This window comes from Tiliqua scincoides, chromosome 14 (assembly GCF_035046505.1).
Source record: "Tiliqua scincoides isolate rTilSci1 chromosome 14, rTilSci1.hap2, whole genome shotgun sequence".
NCBI classification, from domain to species: Eukaryota; Metazoa; Chordata; class Lepidosauria; order Squamata; family Scincidae; genus Tiliqua; species Tiliqua scincoides.
Genome location: NC_089834.1, coordinates 9,409,963 through 9,427,387, shown reverse-complemented (window position 1 = coordinate 9,427,387; position 17,425 = coordinate 9,409,963). Strand labels below are relative to the sequence as shown.

The following is a 17,425-nucleotide window of genomic DNA, read 5'->3' as shown; positions in this document are numbered from 1 at the left end:
ATCCGTCATTGCTTCTGTAACTGCTGTGCCAGCTTGGCTAACTCAAAGTTTCTCTACCAGGAAATGTGGGCAGGTTTTTGTACAGGTCTGTACAAAATTTTGTCAGGGACAAAATTATTAAACAGATAGGGCTCTTACAGCCCAATTCTATCCACACTTTCTTGCGAGTAAGCCCCATTGACGCTAACGGGACTTACTTCTGAGTAGATATGCATAGGATTGGGCAGTTAGCCCCACTTTGTGTTTTGTAGCCTGTTTGTTAAATAATGCAAGGAGGTGAGACCAAATGGGGAGAAAATGCAGTCTAAGGTAGGGGGGCTTAGAACTTTACTTCTGTAAAGAACTTTTGTGTCTGCCCCATATGCATTCTTTAAATTGGGGGGGGGGGGGAACTTGAGTGGGAAGTATTTTTTCCCCAATTCAGAGAGCACAAATTAGAGTTCAGCAGGGCAAAATCTTCAGTCTTCCATTAAGCTCATGGCTTAGTGTTGCTCAATTACTGTCTCTGGCCTTTCCAATGGGAGACGGGGTTGACATTTGTGTGTTTCAGGGCATGTCTAGTTTGACCCTGCAAGGTTATACCACTGGTTCTCCACCATGTTTCTGGCTCAACATTTTTTGCCTCACCTTAGGAGATGTGCCAGGGTCATCGTCCCCCACATACACACACCATAATACGAAACCACATTCATTTATATTTATATTTATTATTTGAAATATGTGCCAGTCTACCTTTAAAAGCGTGCCATTTTCGCACCATTGTCTCCAGACCATGCGCCATCTTCTTGTTTTACCATTGCACTCCTACTCACTTAAATGAGGCAGGTTTTGTGAATGGGTATCACCTACCATGCAAATTTTTTGAAAATATCTCCAATATTGTTCTCCTTCCTTCCTTGCACATAGCCCGAGGACCCCACTAACAAGCCATCTTTGCACAATGGGTTGCATTTAATGTCATTTTGAGACAAGGGATCGATCAAGGGATCGATCAAGGGAGTCATGACCAAGTCCCATTGGAATGAATGGGATCTTAGTTCTGACACAATCCTACATGTGCTTCCTCAGAAGCAAGTCCCACTGTGTTCAATGGGACTTACTCACAGGAAAGCATGCATAGGATGGCAACCTTAGTCCACCAAGTCTACATTGCTTTCGTGGTGTCTAGTCAGCTGCTTAGTCTCAGAACTACTCCTTAAACTGTATTCGGCTTGGAAGGGAAATGGTCCAAAACCATTTCCCAAAACCTGAATGTCTGAGAAGATATTCCTGATCAGTTATTAACAAGGTTCACAAGATAAATGCATTAAGATTGTTATTAACTAGGGGGGAAATGCAGAGGGAGTAAGCCCCTAAATACCAATGGCTGTGAAGGAACAGCACTGGAACCTCTTTCCTTCATGCCCCGTTGGAGGATTTCTCTGAAGCATCTATGTGGGCCATGCTGGGGTGCAGATGCTGGGTCAGATACACCTACATTCTTTTCCAGCAGGTCCATTATGCACTTAACAAAGCTGGTGAAATGGCAGTGAATCTCCCCATCTCAGTTGCTGGGGATGGGGGGGGGGGGAATGTAACGACCTGCTAAGAGGAAAGGGCTGTTGCCAAAGTGAAGAAGCCACATGCTGCACAGAGTAGACCTTCCATTTGACTCAGCAGGGATCTCCCTATGTTGACATCATCCTGTGCTGGCCCAAGATACTTGAGCACCTGAAGCCGTGGGCCAAATGCTGTCCTGCTCTATCTGGTGATGTACTAGCCTTTACTCCTCCTACTCCCTGGATTGGAACAGGAAATGGAGGGCAGAGTAGGATCGGAAGTGTGGAGGGAAGTATGCATGCCCACGCACTTCCTCTTCTACTCCACCCGCTCTTCCTTTTTTAGTCCAAGGAGTGGCAGGAGGAGGAAGACTGAGGTGGATGCCCCTCCCATCTACTCCCTGAGGTGACCTGCTCAATTAGCCTCATGAATGGACCAGCCCTGATTTGTTTCTATTAATAAATTCTCCTTTGGCAATTGCTTGAGATTCCTCTCTCTCTCTCTCTCTCTCTCTCTCTCTCTCTCTCTCTCACTGTGTGTGTGTGTGTGTGTGTGAGTGTGTGTGAGTTTATTCATTGTAAAGTGATTTAAAAGTCAGCCAAACATTGCAACAGGGCAGAATCCCAGAACATTGGCACTTTTTGCCTTTTGCAGATTTAGTGTTCGATGGAAATGGTTTTGAATGCTCAGGAGACTCTCTCCCTGCTTGGTAATCATGGCGCTTCTCTTTCCAAACCTCTCTTGCAGGTGGACCAGTCGTACCTCCCACAGTGCACGCCTACGGTCCATCCCAACAAGAGATGAGCACCAAGGACACGGCCACATCCACCTGTCTGGTTTCTGGTTTTTCACCGGGCGCGGCTGACCTCAGTTGGTACGCCGACGGCACTAAAATCACCCAGAACGTGCAGACGTCCAGGCCGATCAAACAGGGAGACAAATACACCATGAGCAGTTACCTGACACTGAGTGTCCCAGAATGGAGAAACCACAACAGTTATGCGTGCAAAGTGACGCACGGAGAGAAGACCTACGAGAAGACCGTGACACGTTCCTAGCGTCCCTCTCCAGCCTGAGGGCCCACAGGGCTGGGCTGAGACCTCCAATCCCAGTCGGCTGGAGAATCCTTCACACAGGCCATGCAATTTGCTTCCCCCCCACTGCCCCCTTTCCCCTTCTGTACTCCCAGGATTTGACAATGCTTCTCCTTCCCCCTTTAGCTCGTAGCCAGCCTTCTTGGTACCGTTGATTAATAAAACCCCAACTCTGCAATGCTGTTGTCTCTGTATAGATTTCCTTGGGTTGTGTTAAAACACACACACAAAAGACCCCTAACTGTGTTCAATGGCATCATGCAATGAATAAAACAGACAATGCTCTATCTTGTGGTTTCAGGTGCTATGTTCCTTCATTCTCCCCACCCTGATGTTTTCACGTGCGTTTTATGAGTGGTTGACAGGTTCTCTCCACAATCTGGGTGGTTCACATGTTTCTCCATAAGAACATAAGAGCCCCGCTGCATCAGGCCAAAGGCCCATCTAGTTCAGCTTCCTGTATCTCACAGTGGCCCACCAGTTGCCTCAGGGAGCACCCAAGGCAACATGCAGGAATATGCGGTGCGGGGACAGCAGGTGAGCCACAACACTTGAGCTCACTGCTCACAAGCAGGTGAGCCACTTACATCATCTGTATCACACTGGCTCTCATGGGAGTTAAAATTAGTTAAGTTCACCTTGAGTTGCCCTGTGTAAGCACCACATTGCGTGTTGTCTTTAGGATTGGCAACTCTGACTGAAACTTTTCTTGGATATTTTTTTTTCTCGTCATGGTGTCCTTTGCAAATTCCTGGAGGTCCCATTCAAATCTCCAGGATATCTTTCAGTGGACACCTGGAAATGGATGCAGGTTCCTGGAGACTCTTGGCCAGTCCTGGAAGCCTGGCAACCCTTGGGTGTTTTTCAGTGGCAAAATTTATGGTATGAAGAGCACACACTTGAAGTGCCTATTCAGCTAGTCACTTCAAGCCTGTGCTCTTGGTAGGAGGATCTCCATGTTCATGGAAAGATTCCATACTAACAAAGGCAATGGGGGACGAGTAGAGATTTATATTGATGGAGCTGACCGTGTTGGAGAAAAGTGGGTGAGCAACCATGCTCTCTGATAGCTCTACAGTGTTGTAGCACATCCAGTTCTGGGCTTGAATAAGAGAGAGAAGAGGCCTGATAGACACATATCGTCTCCTGCCCATATGCCCGCCTGCAATTCCCAACCAAACGCAGGCTCAGCCTGTGACATCACAGAATCTTCATAAACATTCTAACACAGTGTTTCTCAAACTGTGGGTCAGGACCCACCGGGTGGGTTGTGAGCCAGTTTCAGGTGGGTCGTGTAGCACCTAGCTCAGCCGCCATCGACAATATAGAGCTGAAAATACAGGGTGTCAAGTTGCTGAGCGGGGGCTCCCGGTGGAGAGAGGCTTGACGCTTAGGGGGGAAAGTGGAACGCCGGAAAGGGAAGAGGGTTGTGTGGTTGGAGAAGGATCCAAGTCTGCATCCTGCTTGGGCTTCTGAGCTGGAACGCTTGAATTCCAAGCTATGCAAAATCACAGCACAATCGGCCCTTTGGCTGTTTGTGGTTTAGGTCTGAAGCCAAAATTCAAGCCCGAAATTATTCAAGAGGTAAGTCTTTGAGGGAGTGGGGAAAACGGAAACAACACAATCCTCAGAACCATGCTGCTACGGAGACAGAGGGGGCTTTTCCTAGTATCCCTTACCTGCTGCTGGAGTCTGCGGGTCCTGGGAGCCCCACAGATCACTCCGCAGCTGGTAGAAAGTAAAAATAGCCGCCACGAACCATTTCCGGGTTGCCGTCGCAAAAACAGACCTGGGTCGCAATCACGATTTTCACTTTCCACAAGCCACGGGGAGCCATGCAGAGCACTCCACAGGGCTACCCGCACCACAGCAGCAGGAAAAGGACAAGCCCCCACAAGCCCCCTCCGCCCCCACAGCGGCAAAATCCTGGGCATCGCATCTCAGCCTTCCCCATTTCCCCGCTCTTTAAGCGACCAGAGGTTGTGCTCCTCAGGCTGGGGTGTCTCAACACCCGAGTTTGAGAACTCTAACTGTAGGGTGTCATTTGGTGACACCAAATGACACCCTCCCCTGCATCTGGCATTCTGACCTAGCCGGTTTCTAAAATCAGGAGGTTGTACATACCCAGTATGGCTTGTATCCCGGAATGGATTTTTCCTCCAGAAACTTGTCCAATCCCCTTTTAAAGGCATCTAGGCCAGATGCCATCACCACGTGCTGTGGCAAGGAGTTCCACAGACCAACTACACCTTGAGTAGAACTGGAAGCACAGGTCATATTTTAAGTCTGACTTCCTGGTATATATTTAGGCTTTCAGGCAAGCAAATATTTCACCATATTCCAGTTAGCTGAAATTCCTCAAACCGAAGGGCCAGACAACTCTTGATGAATCTGCTAAGAACATCAACCTATAGCTGCAGTCTATTGTGGACTGTTTAAACCCACACATCGATGCAACCGCGATCAAAATTCACCTGCAGGATGACATTAAGTGTATGGATAATATTAAAGACCAGGATCATAGCGTTGTCAATGTGAAAAGCCTAAATTCCAAGAAGTAAGGCCTCCAAGTCCTGGTATGGTGTCATGTGAAATTAGTGCTTCTCACTCTGAGTTCTGTTCTTGGTGACATTCTATTAGAGCATTTCTCTAAGAACTGAGCCATACCAGCATACAATGAAGGAAGTTCATCTTTACAGTCAAAGGAATGGTCCAGTGCTTTAGGCTGAATGTATAGGAAACAACTATCTGAGCATAGTCAACATGCCTCAGTGCCTGCAAAATCAACTACCTAACAAACAGACATCTGAATGTACAAGGCTGGGCTTGGCAATGGCACTACTTCTCCGGATCAGCTCCTACGGGTCCTCCATTTCTTATGGATTCCATCTATCAACGAAGAATGGGCACCGAGAGGAATGGAGCCACTTTCGGGATCTGACATGTGTATGAACAGCTAGCAGGCCACTCTTCCAGCCTCCAAAATGAGTCAGGTAAGTGTATAATTTCTCTTCCAAAATGTACCACTAGCAGCAGCTTCTTTGGAAACGGAGAAGAATTCCTCTTCCGGAAAGCGCGCTGTCGTCCATGTCCTGTTGACCACCTTCCTGCTGAAGTGGGATAGATGTCAATGAGCTTTCTCTACCAGGAAACCTGGGCAGGTTTTTGTACAGGTCTGTGTCACTGTGGTGGATCTTCGGAGGTGGAACCCGTCTGTCAATCACTGGTAAGTCACCTAATCTTACCTTATCCTTTCTTTCTCGGGGACAATATACAACAATTTCCTGCATTTTCCCTGTTTTTTGTTCTCTGACTCTGTTGACCCTCTGGGTTTCCATCCTGACGGATCCGTTCATAGGATCTGAACAGCCATGAGGATGTTCACATTCCATTGCACAGATCTCTCCCCGCAGTTCCCCTGCAGATAATGTATTGATGAATGAAATTGTGGTTTTCTCCCCTCCGTTTCTTGGGGCAAGTGGACAAAGCAAAGCTTGACCATCTGTTTTGTGGCTCAACTGAAATTCTGACCTAACTTTATTCACATATTCAAAAATGTTGCAGGAGAGTGAATTTGAGTCTCAGGGGCTCTAGTTAACCAACAGGGCTTAGCCTACCTGCTTTTCTCCCCTTTGTAAAGAGGTTGTACTGAATTATCTTGGCTGGCAACTTCTCATCCTGTCATTACCTTCTCCAGAAGGCAGAAAATTACAGTCAAATCTGATGACACTTTGCAGGATAAATTCACCCTCTGAATCAACAGCTTCTTGATCGATTCAACAGCACTGACTGTTTCTGTACTGAATTTGATTGATGGAGAGGCAGGTAACATGGAAATCATCTTTCCGAGTGACATTTTACACAATCTAAAGGAAAAAACTGGACCATCTTGCAGTCCCTTTTCTAAGAATGGCACCATTATGGTGTCTTTGGGGGCATATCTGAGAGTAAAATCAAACCTGATGCAGGAGATCTGTGATGGGATCTCCTGATGTTAGTTGGCACTTTCTTTTACCAGGAGTGGAAATTTAAACCAGGAGAACAGCAAAGAGGGAAAGGAATGACTGGCAGCTCCTGCAGTGCTACACTTCCATTGGACAAAAATTAGAGTTCCTCCATTACCCCTTGCATTTGTTGGTTATTTTATTTTCAGGCAGGTAATCCAATCATGGCTCTACAGCATCAGCTCTGCTTGGAAATCCATGGGGCTGTACTGGCCTAAACCAATTCTTGATTGCAGCCTTAAGGATTTATCATACTAGGTTATGTGAAAGGATGTTCTGAACACAATGAGGCTTGCTTCTGGGGAAAGTGCTCCGTTAAGATTGCAATGCTGGGTTTCTGAAAGTCGTATATGAATTTTTAAAAAACGCTTACGGTAAAATCCTATGCATGCCTCTGCAGAAGTCCGTCTTGTGTGTAGGATTGCATGTGTATAGGATTGCATGTTTCATTATTCATTGGGCTGATCTCCTTTTTTGTACTCTTTCAAAAGTACTTTAAAAAATACTACAAGATATGTCCTCCAGTGTCATGGTTGAGGACAGTTCATAAATGCTAGCTGTGATCTTTGATCTCCATGGATTTTTGTGTTTGGAAAAAAAATTATCTGCACAGAAATAACGGGTTATATCCTGAGAAAGTTAGGCGTGATGAAGGCTGCAACTCCCACACATGCTGACTTGGTAAGGAATCCCATGGAACAGAGTGGGGCTGACTTCTGAGTAGATGTGCCTCGGATTTTACTGTACAAAAGTCATGACTCAGTCCCAACAAAAGTCATGAGTCTTCATGTTCTGATGACTGACTTTTTTCACCAGTCGTAATAGTGTCTAGTCATGACTTACTCTCTTTCGGTTAAAGCTCATAGGGAGACATTGTGCTCTTACATGGAGACATCCATCATTGCTTCTGTAACTGCTGTGCCAGCTTGGCTAACTCAAAGTTTCTCTACCAGGAAATGTGGGCAGGTTTTTGTACAGGTCTGTACAAAATTTTGTCAGGGACAAAATTATTAAACAGATAGGGCACTTACAGCCCAATTCTATCCACACTGTTTTGCGAGTAAGCCCCAGTGACGCTAACGGGACTTACTTCTGAGTAGATATGCGTAGAATTGGGCAGTTAGCCCCACTTTGTGTTTTGTAGCCTGTTTGTTAAATAATGCAAGGAGGTGAGACCAAATGGGGAGAAAATGCAGTATAAGGTAGGGGGGCTTAGAACTTTACTTCTGTAAAGAACTTTTGTGTCTGCCCCATATGCATTCTTTAAATTGGGGGGGGGGGAACTTGAGTGGGAAGTATTTTTTCCCCAATTCAGAGAGCACAAATTAGAGTTCAGCAGGGCAAAATCTTCAGTCTTCCATTATGCTCATGGCTCAGTGTTGCTCAATTACTGTCTCTGGCCTTCCAAAAAGGGGGGTGGCAGCACTTGAGTGTTTCAGGGCATGTCTCGTTTGACCACATTCATTTATATTTATATTTATTATTTGAAATATGTGCCAGTCTACCTTTAAGGGCGTGCCATTTTCGCACCATTGTCTCCAGACCATGCGCCATCTTCTTGTTTTACCATTGCACTCCTACTCACTTAAATGAGGCAGGTTTTGTGAATGGGTATCACCTACCATGCAATTTTTTTGAAAATATCTCCAGTATTGTTCTCCTTCCTTCCTTGCACATAGCCCGAGGACCCCACTAACAAGCCATCCTTGTTAGTGTGCTTCCTCAGAAGCACGTTCCACTGTGTTCAATGGGACTTAGTCACAGGAAAGCATGCATAGGATGGCAGCCTTAGTCCGCCAAGTCTACATTGCTTTCATGGTGTCTAGTCAGCTGCTTAGTCTCAGAACTACTCCTTAAAACTGAATTCAGCTTGGAGGGGAAAGGGTTCAAAACCATTTCCCAAAACCTGAATGTCTGAGAAGATATTCCTGATCAGTTATTAACATGGTTCACAAGATAAATGCATTAAGATTGTATTAACTAGGGGGGAAATGCAGAGGGAGTAAGCCCCTAAACACCAATGGCTGTGAAGGAACAGCACTGGAACCTCTTTCCTTCATGCCCCGTTGGAGGATTTCTCTGAAGCATCTATGTGGGCCATGCTGGGGTGCAGATGCTGGGTCAGATACACCTACATTCTTTTCCAGCAGGTCCATTATGCACTTAACTAAGCTGGTGAAATGGCAGTGAATCTCCACATCTCAGTTGCCGGGGATGGGGGGGGGGGGAATGTAATGACATGCTAAGAGGAAAGGGCTGTTGCCAAAGTGAAGAAGCCACATGCTGCACAGAGTAGACCTTCCATTTGACTCAGCAGAGATCTCCCTATGTTGACATCATCCTGTGCTGGCCCAAGATACTTGAGCACCTGAAGCCGTGGGCCAAATGCTGTCCTGCTCTATCTGGTGATGTACTAGCCTTTACTCCTCCAACTCCCTGGATTGGAACAGGAAATGGAGTGCAGAGTAGGATCGGAAGTGTGGAGGGAAGTAGGCTAGACTGGGGGAGACACTGCATGCCCCCCACACTTCCTCTTCTACTCCACCCGCTCTTCCTTTTTTAGTCCAAGGAGTGGCAGGAGGAGGAAGACTGAGGTGGATGCCCCTCCCATCTACTCCCTGAGGTGACCTGCTCAATTAGCCTCATGAATGGACCAGCTCTGATTTGATTCTATTAATAAATTCTCCTTTGGCAATTGCTTGAGATTCCTCTCTCTCTCTCTCTCTCTCTCTCTCTCTCACTGTGTGTGTGTGTGTGTGTGTGTGTGTGTGTGTGTGTGTGTGTGTGTGTGTGTGTGTGTGTGTGAGTTTATTCATTGTAAAGTGATTTAAAAGTCAGCCAAACATTGCAACAGGGCAGAATCCCTTTTGTCAGCCAAACATTGCAACAGGGCAGAATTGCCTTTTGCAGATTTAGTGTTCGATGGAAATGGTTTTGAATGCTCAGGAGACTCTCTCCCTGCTTGGTAATCATGGCGCTTCTCTTTCCAAACCTCTCTTGCAGGTGGACCAGTCGTACCTCCGACAGTGCACGCCTACGGTCCATCGCAACAAGAGATGAGCACCAAGGACACAGCCACATCCACCTGTCTGGTTTCTGGTTTTTCACCGGGCGCGGCTGACCTCAGTTGGTACGCCGACGGCACTAAAATCACCCAGAACGTGCAGACGTCCAAGCCGATCAAACAGGGAGACAAATACACCATGAGCAGTTACCTGACGCTGAGTGTCCCAGAATGGAGAAACCACAACAGTTACACGTGCAAAGTGACGCACGGAGAGAAGACCTACGAGAAGACCGTGACACGTTCCTAGTGTCCCTCTCCAGCCTGAGGGCCCACAGGGCTGGGCTGAGACCTCCAATCCCAGTCGGCTGGAGAATCCTTCACACAGGCCATGCAATTTGCTTCCCCCCCACTGCCCCCTTTCCCCTTCTGTACTCCCAGGATTTGACAATGCTTCTCCTTCCCCCTTTAGCTCGTAGCCAGCCTTCTTGGTACCGTTGATTAATAAAACCCCAACTCTGCAATGCTGTTGTCTCTGTATAGATTTCCTTGGGTTGTGTTAAAACACACACACAAAAGACCCCTAACTGTGTTCAATGGCATCATGCAATGAATAAAACAGACAATGCTCTATCTTGTGGTTTCAGGTGCTATGTTCCTTCATTCTCCCCACCCTGATGTTTTCACGTGCGTTTTATGAGTGGTTGACAGGTTCTCTCCACAATCTGGGTGGTTCACATGTTTCTCCATAAGAACATAAGAGCCCCGCTGCATCAGGCCAAAGGCCCATCTAGTTCAGCTTCCTGTATCTCACAGTGGCCCACCAGTTGCCTCAGGGAGCACCCAAGGCAACATGCAGGAATATGCGGTGCGGGGACAGCAGGTGAGCCACAACACTTGAGCTCACTGCTCACAAGCAGGTGAGCCACTTACATCATCTGTATCACACTGGCTCTCGTGGGAGTTAAAATTAGTTAAGTTCACCTTGAGTTGCCCTGTGTAAGCACCACATTGCGTGTTTTCTTTAGGATTGGCAACTCTGACTGAAACTTTTCTTGGATATTTTTTTTTCTCGTCATGGCGTCCTTTGCAAATACCTGGAGGTCCAATTCAAATCTCCAGGATATCTTTCAGTGGACACCTGGAAATGGATGCAGGTTCCTGGAGACTCCTGGCCAGTCCTGGAAGCCTGGCAACCCTTGGGTGTTTTTCAGTGGCAAAATTTATGGTATGAAGAGCACACACTTGAAGTGCCTATTCAGCTAGTCACTTCAAGCCTGTGCTCTTGGCAGGAGGATCTCCATGTTCATGGAAAGATTCCATACTAACAAAGGGAATGGGGGACGAGAAGAGATTTATATTCATGGAACTGACCGTGTTGGAGAAAAGTGGGTGAGCAACCATGCTCTCTGATAGCTCTACAGTGTTGTAGCACATCCAGTTCTGGGCTTGAATAAGAGAGAGAAGAGGCCTGATAGACACATATCGTCTCCTGCCCATATGCCCGCCTGCAATTCCCAACCAAACGCAGACTCAGCCTGTGACATCACAGAATCTTCATAAACATTCTAACACAGTGTTTCTCAAACTGTGGGTGAGGACCCACCGGATGGGTTGTGAGCCAGTTTCAGGTGGGTCATGTAGCACCTAGCTCAGCCGCCATCGACAATATAGAGCTGAAAATACAGGGTGTCAAGTTGCTGAGCGGGGGCTCCCGGTGGAGAGAGGCGTGACGCTTAGGGGGGAAAGTGGAACGCCGGAAAGGGAAGAGGGTTGTGTGGTTGGAGAAGGATCCAAGTCTGCGTCCTGCTTGGGCTTCTGAGCTGGAACGCTTGAATTCCAAGCTATGCAAAATCACAGCACAATCGGCCCTTTGGCTGTTTGTGGTTTAGGTCTGAAGCAGAAATTCAAGCCCGAAATTATTCAAGAGGTAAGTCTTTGAGGGAGTGGGGAAAACGGAAACAACACAATCCTCAGAACCATGCCGCTACGGAGACAGAGGGGGCTTTTCCTAGTATCCCTTACCTGCTGCCGGAGTCTGCGGGTCCTGGGAGCCCCACAGATCACTCCACAGCTGCTAGAAAGTAAAAATAGCTATCAGGAACCATTTCCGGGTTGCCGTCGCAAAAACAGACCTGGGTCGCAATCACGATTTTCACTTTCCACAAGCCACGGGGAGCCATGCAGAGCACTCCACAGGGCTACCCGCACCACAGCAGCAGGTAAAGGACAAGCCCCCACAAGCCCCCTCCGCCCCCACAGCGGCAAGATCCTGGGCATCGCATCTCAGCCTTCCCCATTTCCCCGCTCTTTAAGCGACCAGAGGTTGTGCTCCTCAGGCTGGGGTGTCTCAACACCCGAGTTTGAGAACCCTAACTGTAGGGTGTCATTTGGTGACACCAAATGACACCCTCCCCTGCATCTGGCATTCTGACCTAGCCGGTTTCTAAAATCAGGAGGTTGAACATACCCAGTATGGCTTGTATCCCATATGGATTTTTCCTCCAGAAACTTGTCCAATTCCCTTTTAAAGGCATCTAGGCCAGATGTCATCACCACGTGCTGTGGCAAGGAGTTCCACAGACCAACTACACCTTGAGTAGAACTGGAAGCACAGGTCATATTTTAAGTCTGACTTCCTGGTATATATTTAGGCTTTCAGGCAAGCAAATATTTCACCATATTCCAGTTAGCTGAAATTCCTCAAACCGAAGGGCCAGACAACTCTTGATGAATCTGCTAAGAACATCAACCTATAGCTGCAGTCTATTGTGGACTGTTTAAACCCACACATCGATGCAACCGCGATCAAAATTCACCTGCAGGATGACATTAAGTGTATGGATAATATTAAAGACCAGGATCATAGCGTTGTCAATGTGAAATGCCTAAATTCCAAGAAGTAAGGCCTCCAAGTCCTGGTATGGTGTCATGTGAAATTAGTGCTTCTTACTCTGAGTTCTGTTCTAGGTGACATTCTATTCGGGCATTTCTCTAAGAACTGAGCCATACCAGCATACAATGAAGGAAGTTCATCTTTACAGTCAAAGGAATGGTCCAGTGCTTTAGGCTGAATGTATAGGAAACAACTATCTGAGCATAGTCAACATGCCTCAGTGCCTGCAAAATCAACTACCTAACAAACAGACATCTGAATGTACAAGGCTGGGCTTGGCAATGGCACTACTTCTCCGGATCAGCTCCTACGGGTCCTCCATTTCTTAGGGATTCCATCTATCAACGAAGAATGGGCACAGAGAGGAATGGAGCCACTTTCGGGATCTGACATGTGTATGAACAGCTAGCAGGCCACTCTTCCAGCCTCCAAAATGAGTCAGGTAAGTGTATAATTTCTCTTCCAAAATGTACCACTAACAGCAGCTTCTTTGGAACCGGAGAAGAATTCCTCTTCCGGAAAGCGTGCTGTCGTCCATGTCCTGTTGACCACCTTCCTGCTGAAGTGGGATAGATGTCAATGAGCTTTCTCTACCAGGAAACCTGGGCAGGTTTTTGTACAGGTCTGTGTCACTGTGGAGGATCTTCGGAGGTGGAACCCGTCTGTCAATCACTGGTAAGTCACCTAATCTTACCTTATCCTTTCTTTCTCGGGGACAATATGCAACGATTTCCTGCATTTTCCCTGTTTTTGGTTCTCTGACTCTGTTGACCCTCTGGGTTTCCATCCTGACGGATCCGTTCATAGGATCTGAACAGCCATGAGGATGTTCACATTCCATTGCACAGATCTCTCCCCGCAATTCCCCTGCAGATAACGTATTGATGAATGAAATTGTGGTTTTCTCCCCTCCGTTTCTTGGGGCAAGTGGACAAAGCAAACTTGACCATCTGTTTTGTGGTTCAACTGAAATTCTGACCTAACTTTATTCACATATTCAAAAATGTTGCAGGAGAGTGAATTTGAGTCTCAGGGGCTCTAGTTAACCAACAGGGCTTAGCCTACCTGCTTTTCTCCCCTTTGTAAAGAGGTTGTACTGAATTATCTTGGCTGGCAACTTCTCATCCTGTCATTACCTTCTCCAGAAAGCAGAAAATTACAGTCAAATCTGATGACACTTTGCAGGATAAATTCACCCTCTGAATCAACAGCTTCTTGATCGATTCAACAGCACTGACTGTTTCTGTACTGAATTTGATTGATGGAGAGGCAGGTAACATGGAAATCATCTTTCCGAGTGACATTTTACACAATCTAAAGGAAAAAACTGGACCATCTTGCAGTCCCTTTTCTAAGAATGGCACCATTATGGTGTCTTGGGGGGCATATCTGAGAGTAAAATCAAACCCGATGCAGGAGATCTGTGATGGGATCTCCTGATGTTAGTTGGCACTTTCTTTTACCAGGAGTGGAAATTTAAACAGCAAAGAGGGAAAGAAATGACTGGCAGCTCCTGCAGTGCTACTCTTCCATTGGACAAACATTAGAGTTCCTCCATTACCCCTTGCATTTGTTGGTTATTTTATTTTCAGGCAGGTAATCCAATCATGGCTCTCCAGCATCAGCTCTGCTTGGAAATCCATGGGGCTGTACTGGCCTAAACCAATTCTTGATTGCAGCCTTAAGGATTTATCATACTAGGTTATGTGAAAGGACGTTCTGAACACAATGAGGCTTGCTTCTGGGGAAAGTGCTCCGTTAAGATTGCAATGCTGGGTTTCTGAAAGTCGTATATGAATTTTTAAAAAATGCTTACGGTAAAATCCTATGCATGCCTCTGCAGAAGTCCGTCTTGTGTGTAGGATTGCATGTGTATAGGATTGCATGTTTCATTATTCATTGGGCTGATCTCCTTTTTTGTACTCTTTCAAAAGTACTTTAAAAAATACTACAAGATATGTCCTCCAGCGTCATGGTTGAGGACAGTTCATAAATGCTAGCTGTGATCTTTGATCTCCGTGGATTTTTGTGTTTGGAAAAAAAATTATCTGCACAGAAATAACGGGTTATATCCTGAGAAAGTTAGGCGTGATGAAGGCTGCAACTCCCACACATGCTGACTTGGTAAGGAATCCCATGGAACAGAGTGGGGCTGACTTCTGAGTAGATGTGCCTCGGATTTTACTGTACAAAAGTCATGACTCAGTCCCAACAAAAGTCATGAGTCTTCATGTTCTGATGACTGACTTTTTTCACCAGTCGTAATGGTGTCTAGTCATGACTTTCGGTTAAAGCTCATAGGGAGACATTGTGCTCTTACATGGAGACATCCGTCATTGCTTCTATAACTGCTGTGCCAGCTTGGCTAACTCAAAGTTTCTCTACCAGGAAATGTGGGCAGGTTTTTGTACAGGTCTGTACAAAATTTTGTCAGGGACAAAATTATTAAACTGATAGGGCTCTTACAGCCCAATTCTATCCACACTGTCTTGCGAGTAAGCCCCATTGATGCTAACGGGACTTACTTCTGAGTAGATATGCGTAGAATTGGGCAGTTAGCCCCACTTTGTGTTTTGTAGCCTGTTTGTTAAATAATGCAAGGAGGTGAGACCAAATGGGGAGAAAATGCAGTTTAAGGTAGGGGGGCTTAGAACTTGACTTCTGTTTTAGCTCCAACCCTAATTGTGTCTGCCCCATATGCATTCTTTAAATTGGGGGGGGGGGAACTTGAGTGGGAAGTATTTTTTTCCCAATTCAGAGAGCACAAATTAGAGTTCAGCAGGGCAAAATCTTCAGTCTTCCATTAAGCTCATGGCTCAGTGTTGCTCAATTACTGTCTCTGGCCTTTCCAATGGAAGGGGGGGGTTGACATTTGTGTGTTTCAGGGCATGTCTAGTTTGACCCTTCAAGGTTATACCACTGGTTCTCCACCATGTTTCTGGCTCAACATTTTTTGCCTCACCTTAGGAGATGTGCCAGGGTCATCCCCCCCACATACACACACCATAATACGAAACCACATTCATTTATATTTATATTTATTATTTGGAATATGTGCCAGTCTACCTTTAAGAGCGTGCCATTTTTGCACCATTGTCTCCAGACCATGCGCCATCTTCTTGTTTTACCATTGCACTCCTACTCACTTAAATGAGGCAGGTTTTGTGAATGGGTATCACCTACCATGCAATTTTTTGAAAATATCTCCAGTATTGTTCTCCTTCCTTCCTTCCTTGCACATAGCCCGAGGACCCCACTAACAAGCCATCTTTGCACAATGGGTTGCATTTAATGTCATTTTGAGACAAGGGATCGATCAAGGGATCGATCAAGGGAGTCATGACCAAGTCCCATTGGAATGAATGGGATCTTAGTTCTGACACAATCCTACATGTGCTTCCTCAGAAGCAAGTCCCACTGTGTTCAATGGGACTTAGTCACAGGAAAGCATGCATAGGATGGCAGCCTTAGTCCGCCAAGTCTACATTGCTTTCATGGTGTCTAGTCAGCTGCTTAGTCTCAGAACTACTCCTTAAAACCGAATTCAGCTTGGAGGGGAAAGGGTTCAAAACCATTTCCCAAAACCTGAATGTCTGAGAAGATATTCCTGATCAGTTATTAACATGGTTCTCAAGATAAATGCATTAAGATTGTATTAACTAGGGGGGAAATGCAGAGGGAGTAAGCCCCTAAATACCAATGGCTGTGAAGGAACAGCACTGGAACCTCTTTCCTTCATGCCCCGTTGGAGGATTTCTCTGAAGCATCTATGTGGGCCATGCTGGGGTGCAGATGCTGGGTCAGATACACCTACATTCTTTTCCAGCAGGTCCATTATGCACTTAACTAAGCTGGTGAAATGGCAGTGAATCTCCACATCTCAGTTGCCGGGGATGGGGGGGGGGGAATGTAATGACATGCTAAGAGGAAAGGGCTGTTGCCAAAATGAGAAGCCACATGCTGCACCCAGGAGACCTTCCATTTGACTCAGCAGGGATCTCCCTATGTTGACATCATCCTGTGCTGGCCCAAGATACTTGAGCACCTGAAGCCGTGGGCCAAATGCTGTCCTGCTCTATCTGGTGATGTACTAGCCTTTACTCCTCCGACTCCCTGGATTGGAACAGGAAATGGAGGGCAGAGTAGGATCGGAAGTGTGGAGGGAAGTAGGCTAGACAGGGGGAGACACTGCATGCCCCCGCACTTCCTCTTCTACTCCACCCGCTCTCCCTTTTTTAGTCCAAGGAGTGGCAGGAGGAGGAAGACTGACGTGGATGCCCCTCCCATCTACTCCCTGAGGTGACCTGCTCAGTTAGCCTCATGAATGGACCAGCCCTGATTATTAATAAATTCTCCTTTGGCAATTGCTTGAGATTCTTCTCTCTCTCTCTCTCTCTCTCTCTCTCTCTCTCTCTCTCTCTCTCTCTCACTGTGTGTGTGTGTGTGTGTGTGTGTGTGTGTGAGAGAGAGAGAGAGAGTTTATTCATTGTAAAGTGATTTAAAAGTCAGCCAAACATTGCAACAGGGCAGAATCCCTTTTGTCAGCCAAACATTGCAACAGGGCAGAATCCCTTTTGTCAGCCAAACGTTGCAACAGGGCAGAATTGCCTTTTGCAGATTTAGTGTTCGATGGAAATGGTTTTGAATGTCAGGAGACTCTCTCCCTGCTTGGTAATCATGGCGCTTCTCTTTCCAAACCTCTCTTGCAGGTGGACCAGTCGTACCTCCGACAGTGCACGCCTACGGTCCATCCCAACAAGAGATGAGCACCAAGGACACGGCCACATCCACCTGTCTGGTTTCTGGTTTTTCACCGGGCGCGGCTGACCTCAGTTGGTACGCCGACGGCACTAAAATCACCCAGAACGTGCAGACGTCCAAGCCGATA

General features: G+C 46.6%; 1 protein-coding gene across 1 annotated transcript in view; it reads left to right on the top strand.

Moving 5' to 3' along the window:
• The window catches only part of LOC136634314 (immunoglobulin lambda-1 light chain-like), a 120,195-nt gene extending 109,921 nt beyond the window's left edge, over positions 1-10,274 (top strand). The window contains exon 4 of the mRNA XM_066609793.1: positions 9,641-10,274. Coding sequence (XP_066465890.1) covers positions 9,641-9,951 — 311 coding nt within the window. The 3' untranslated portion in view covers positions 9,952-10,274. The remainder of the gene's footprint in view (positions 1-9,640) is intronic.
• The last annotated feature ends 7,151 nt before the right edge of the window (positions 10,275-17,425 follow it).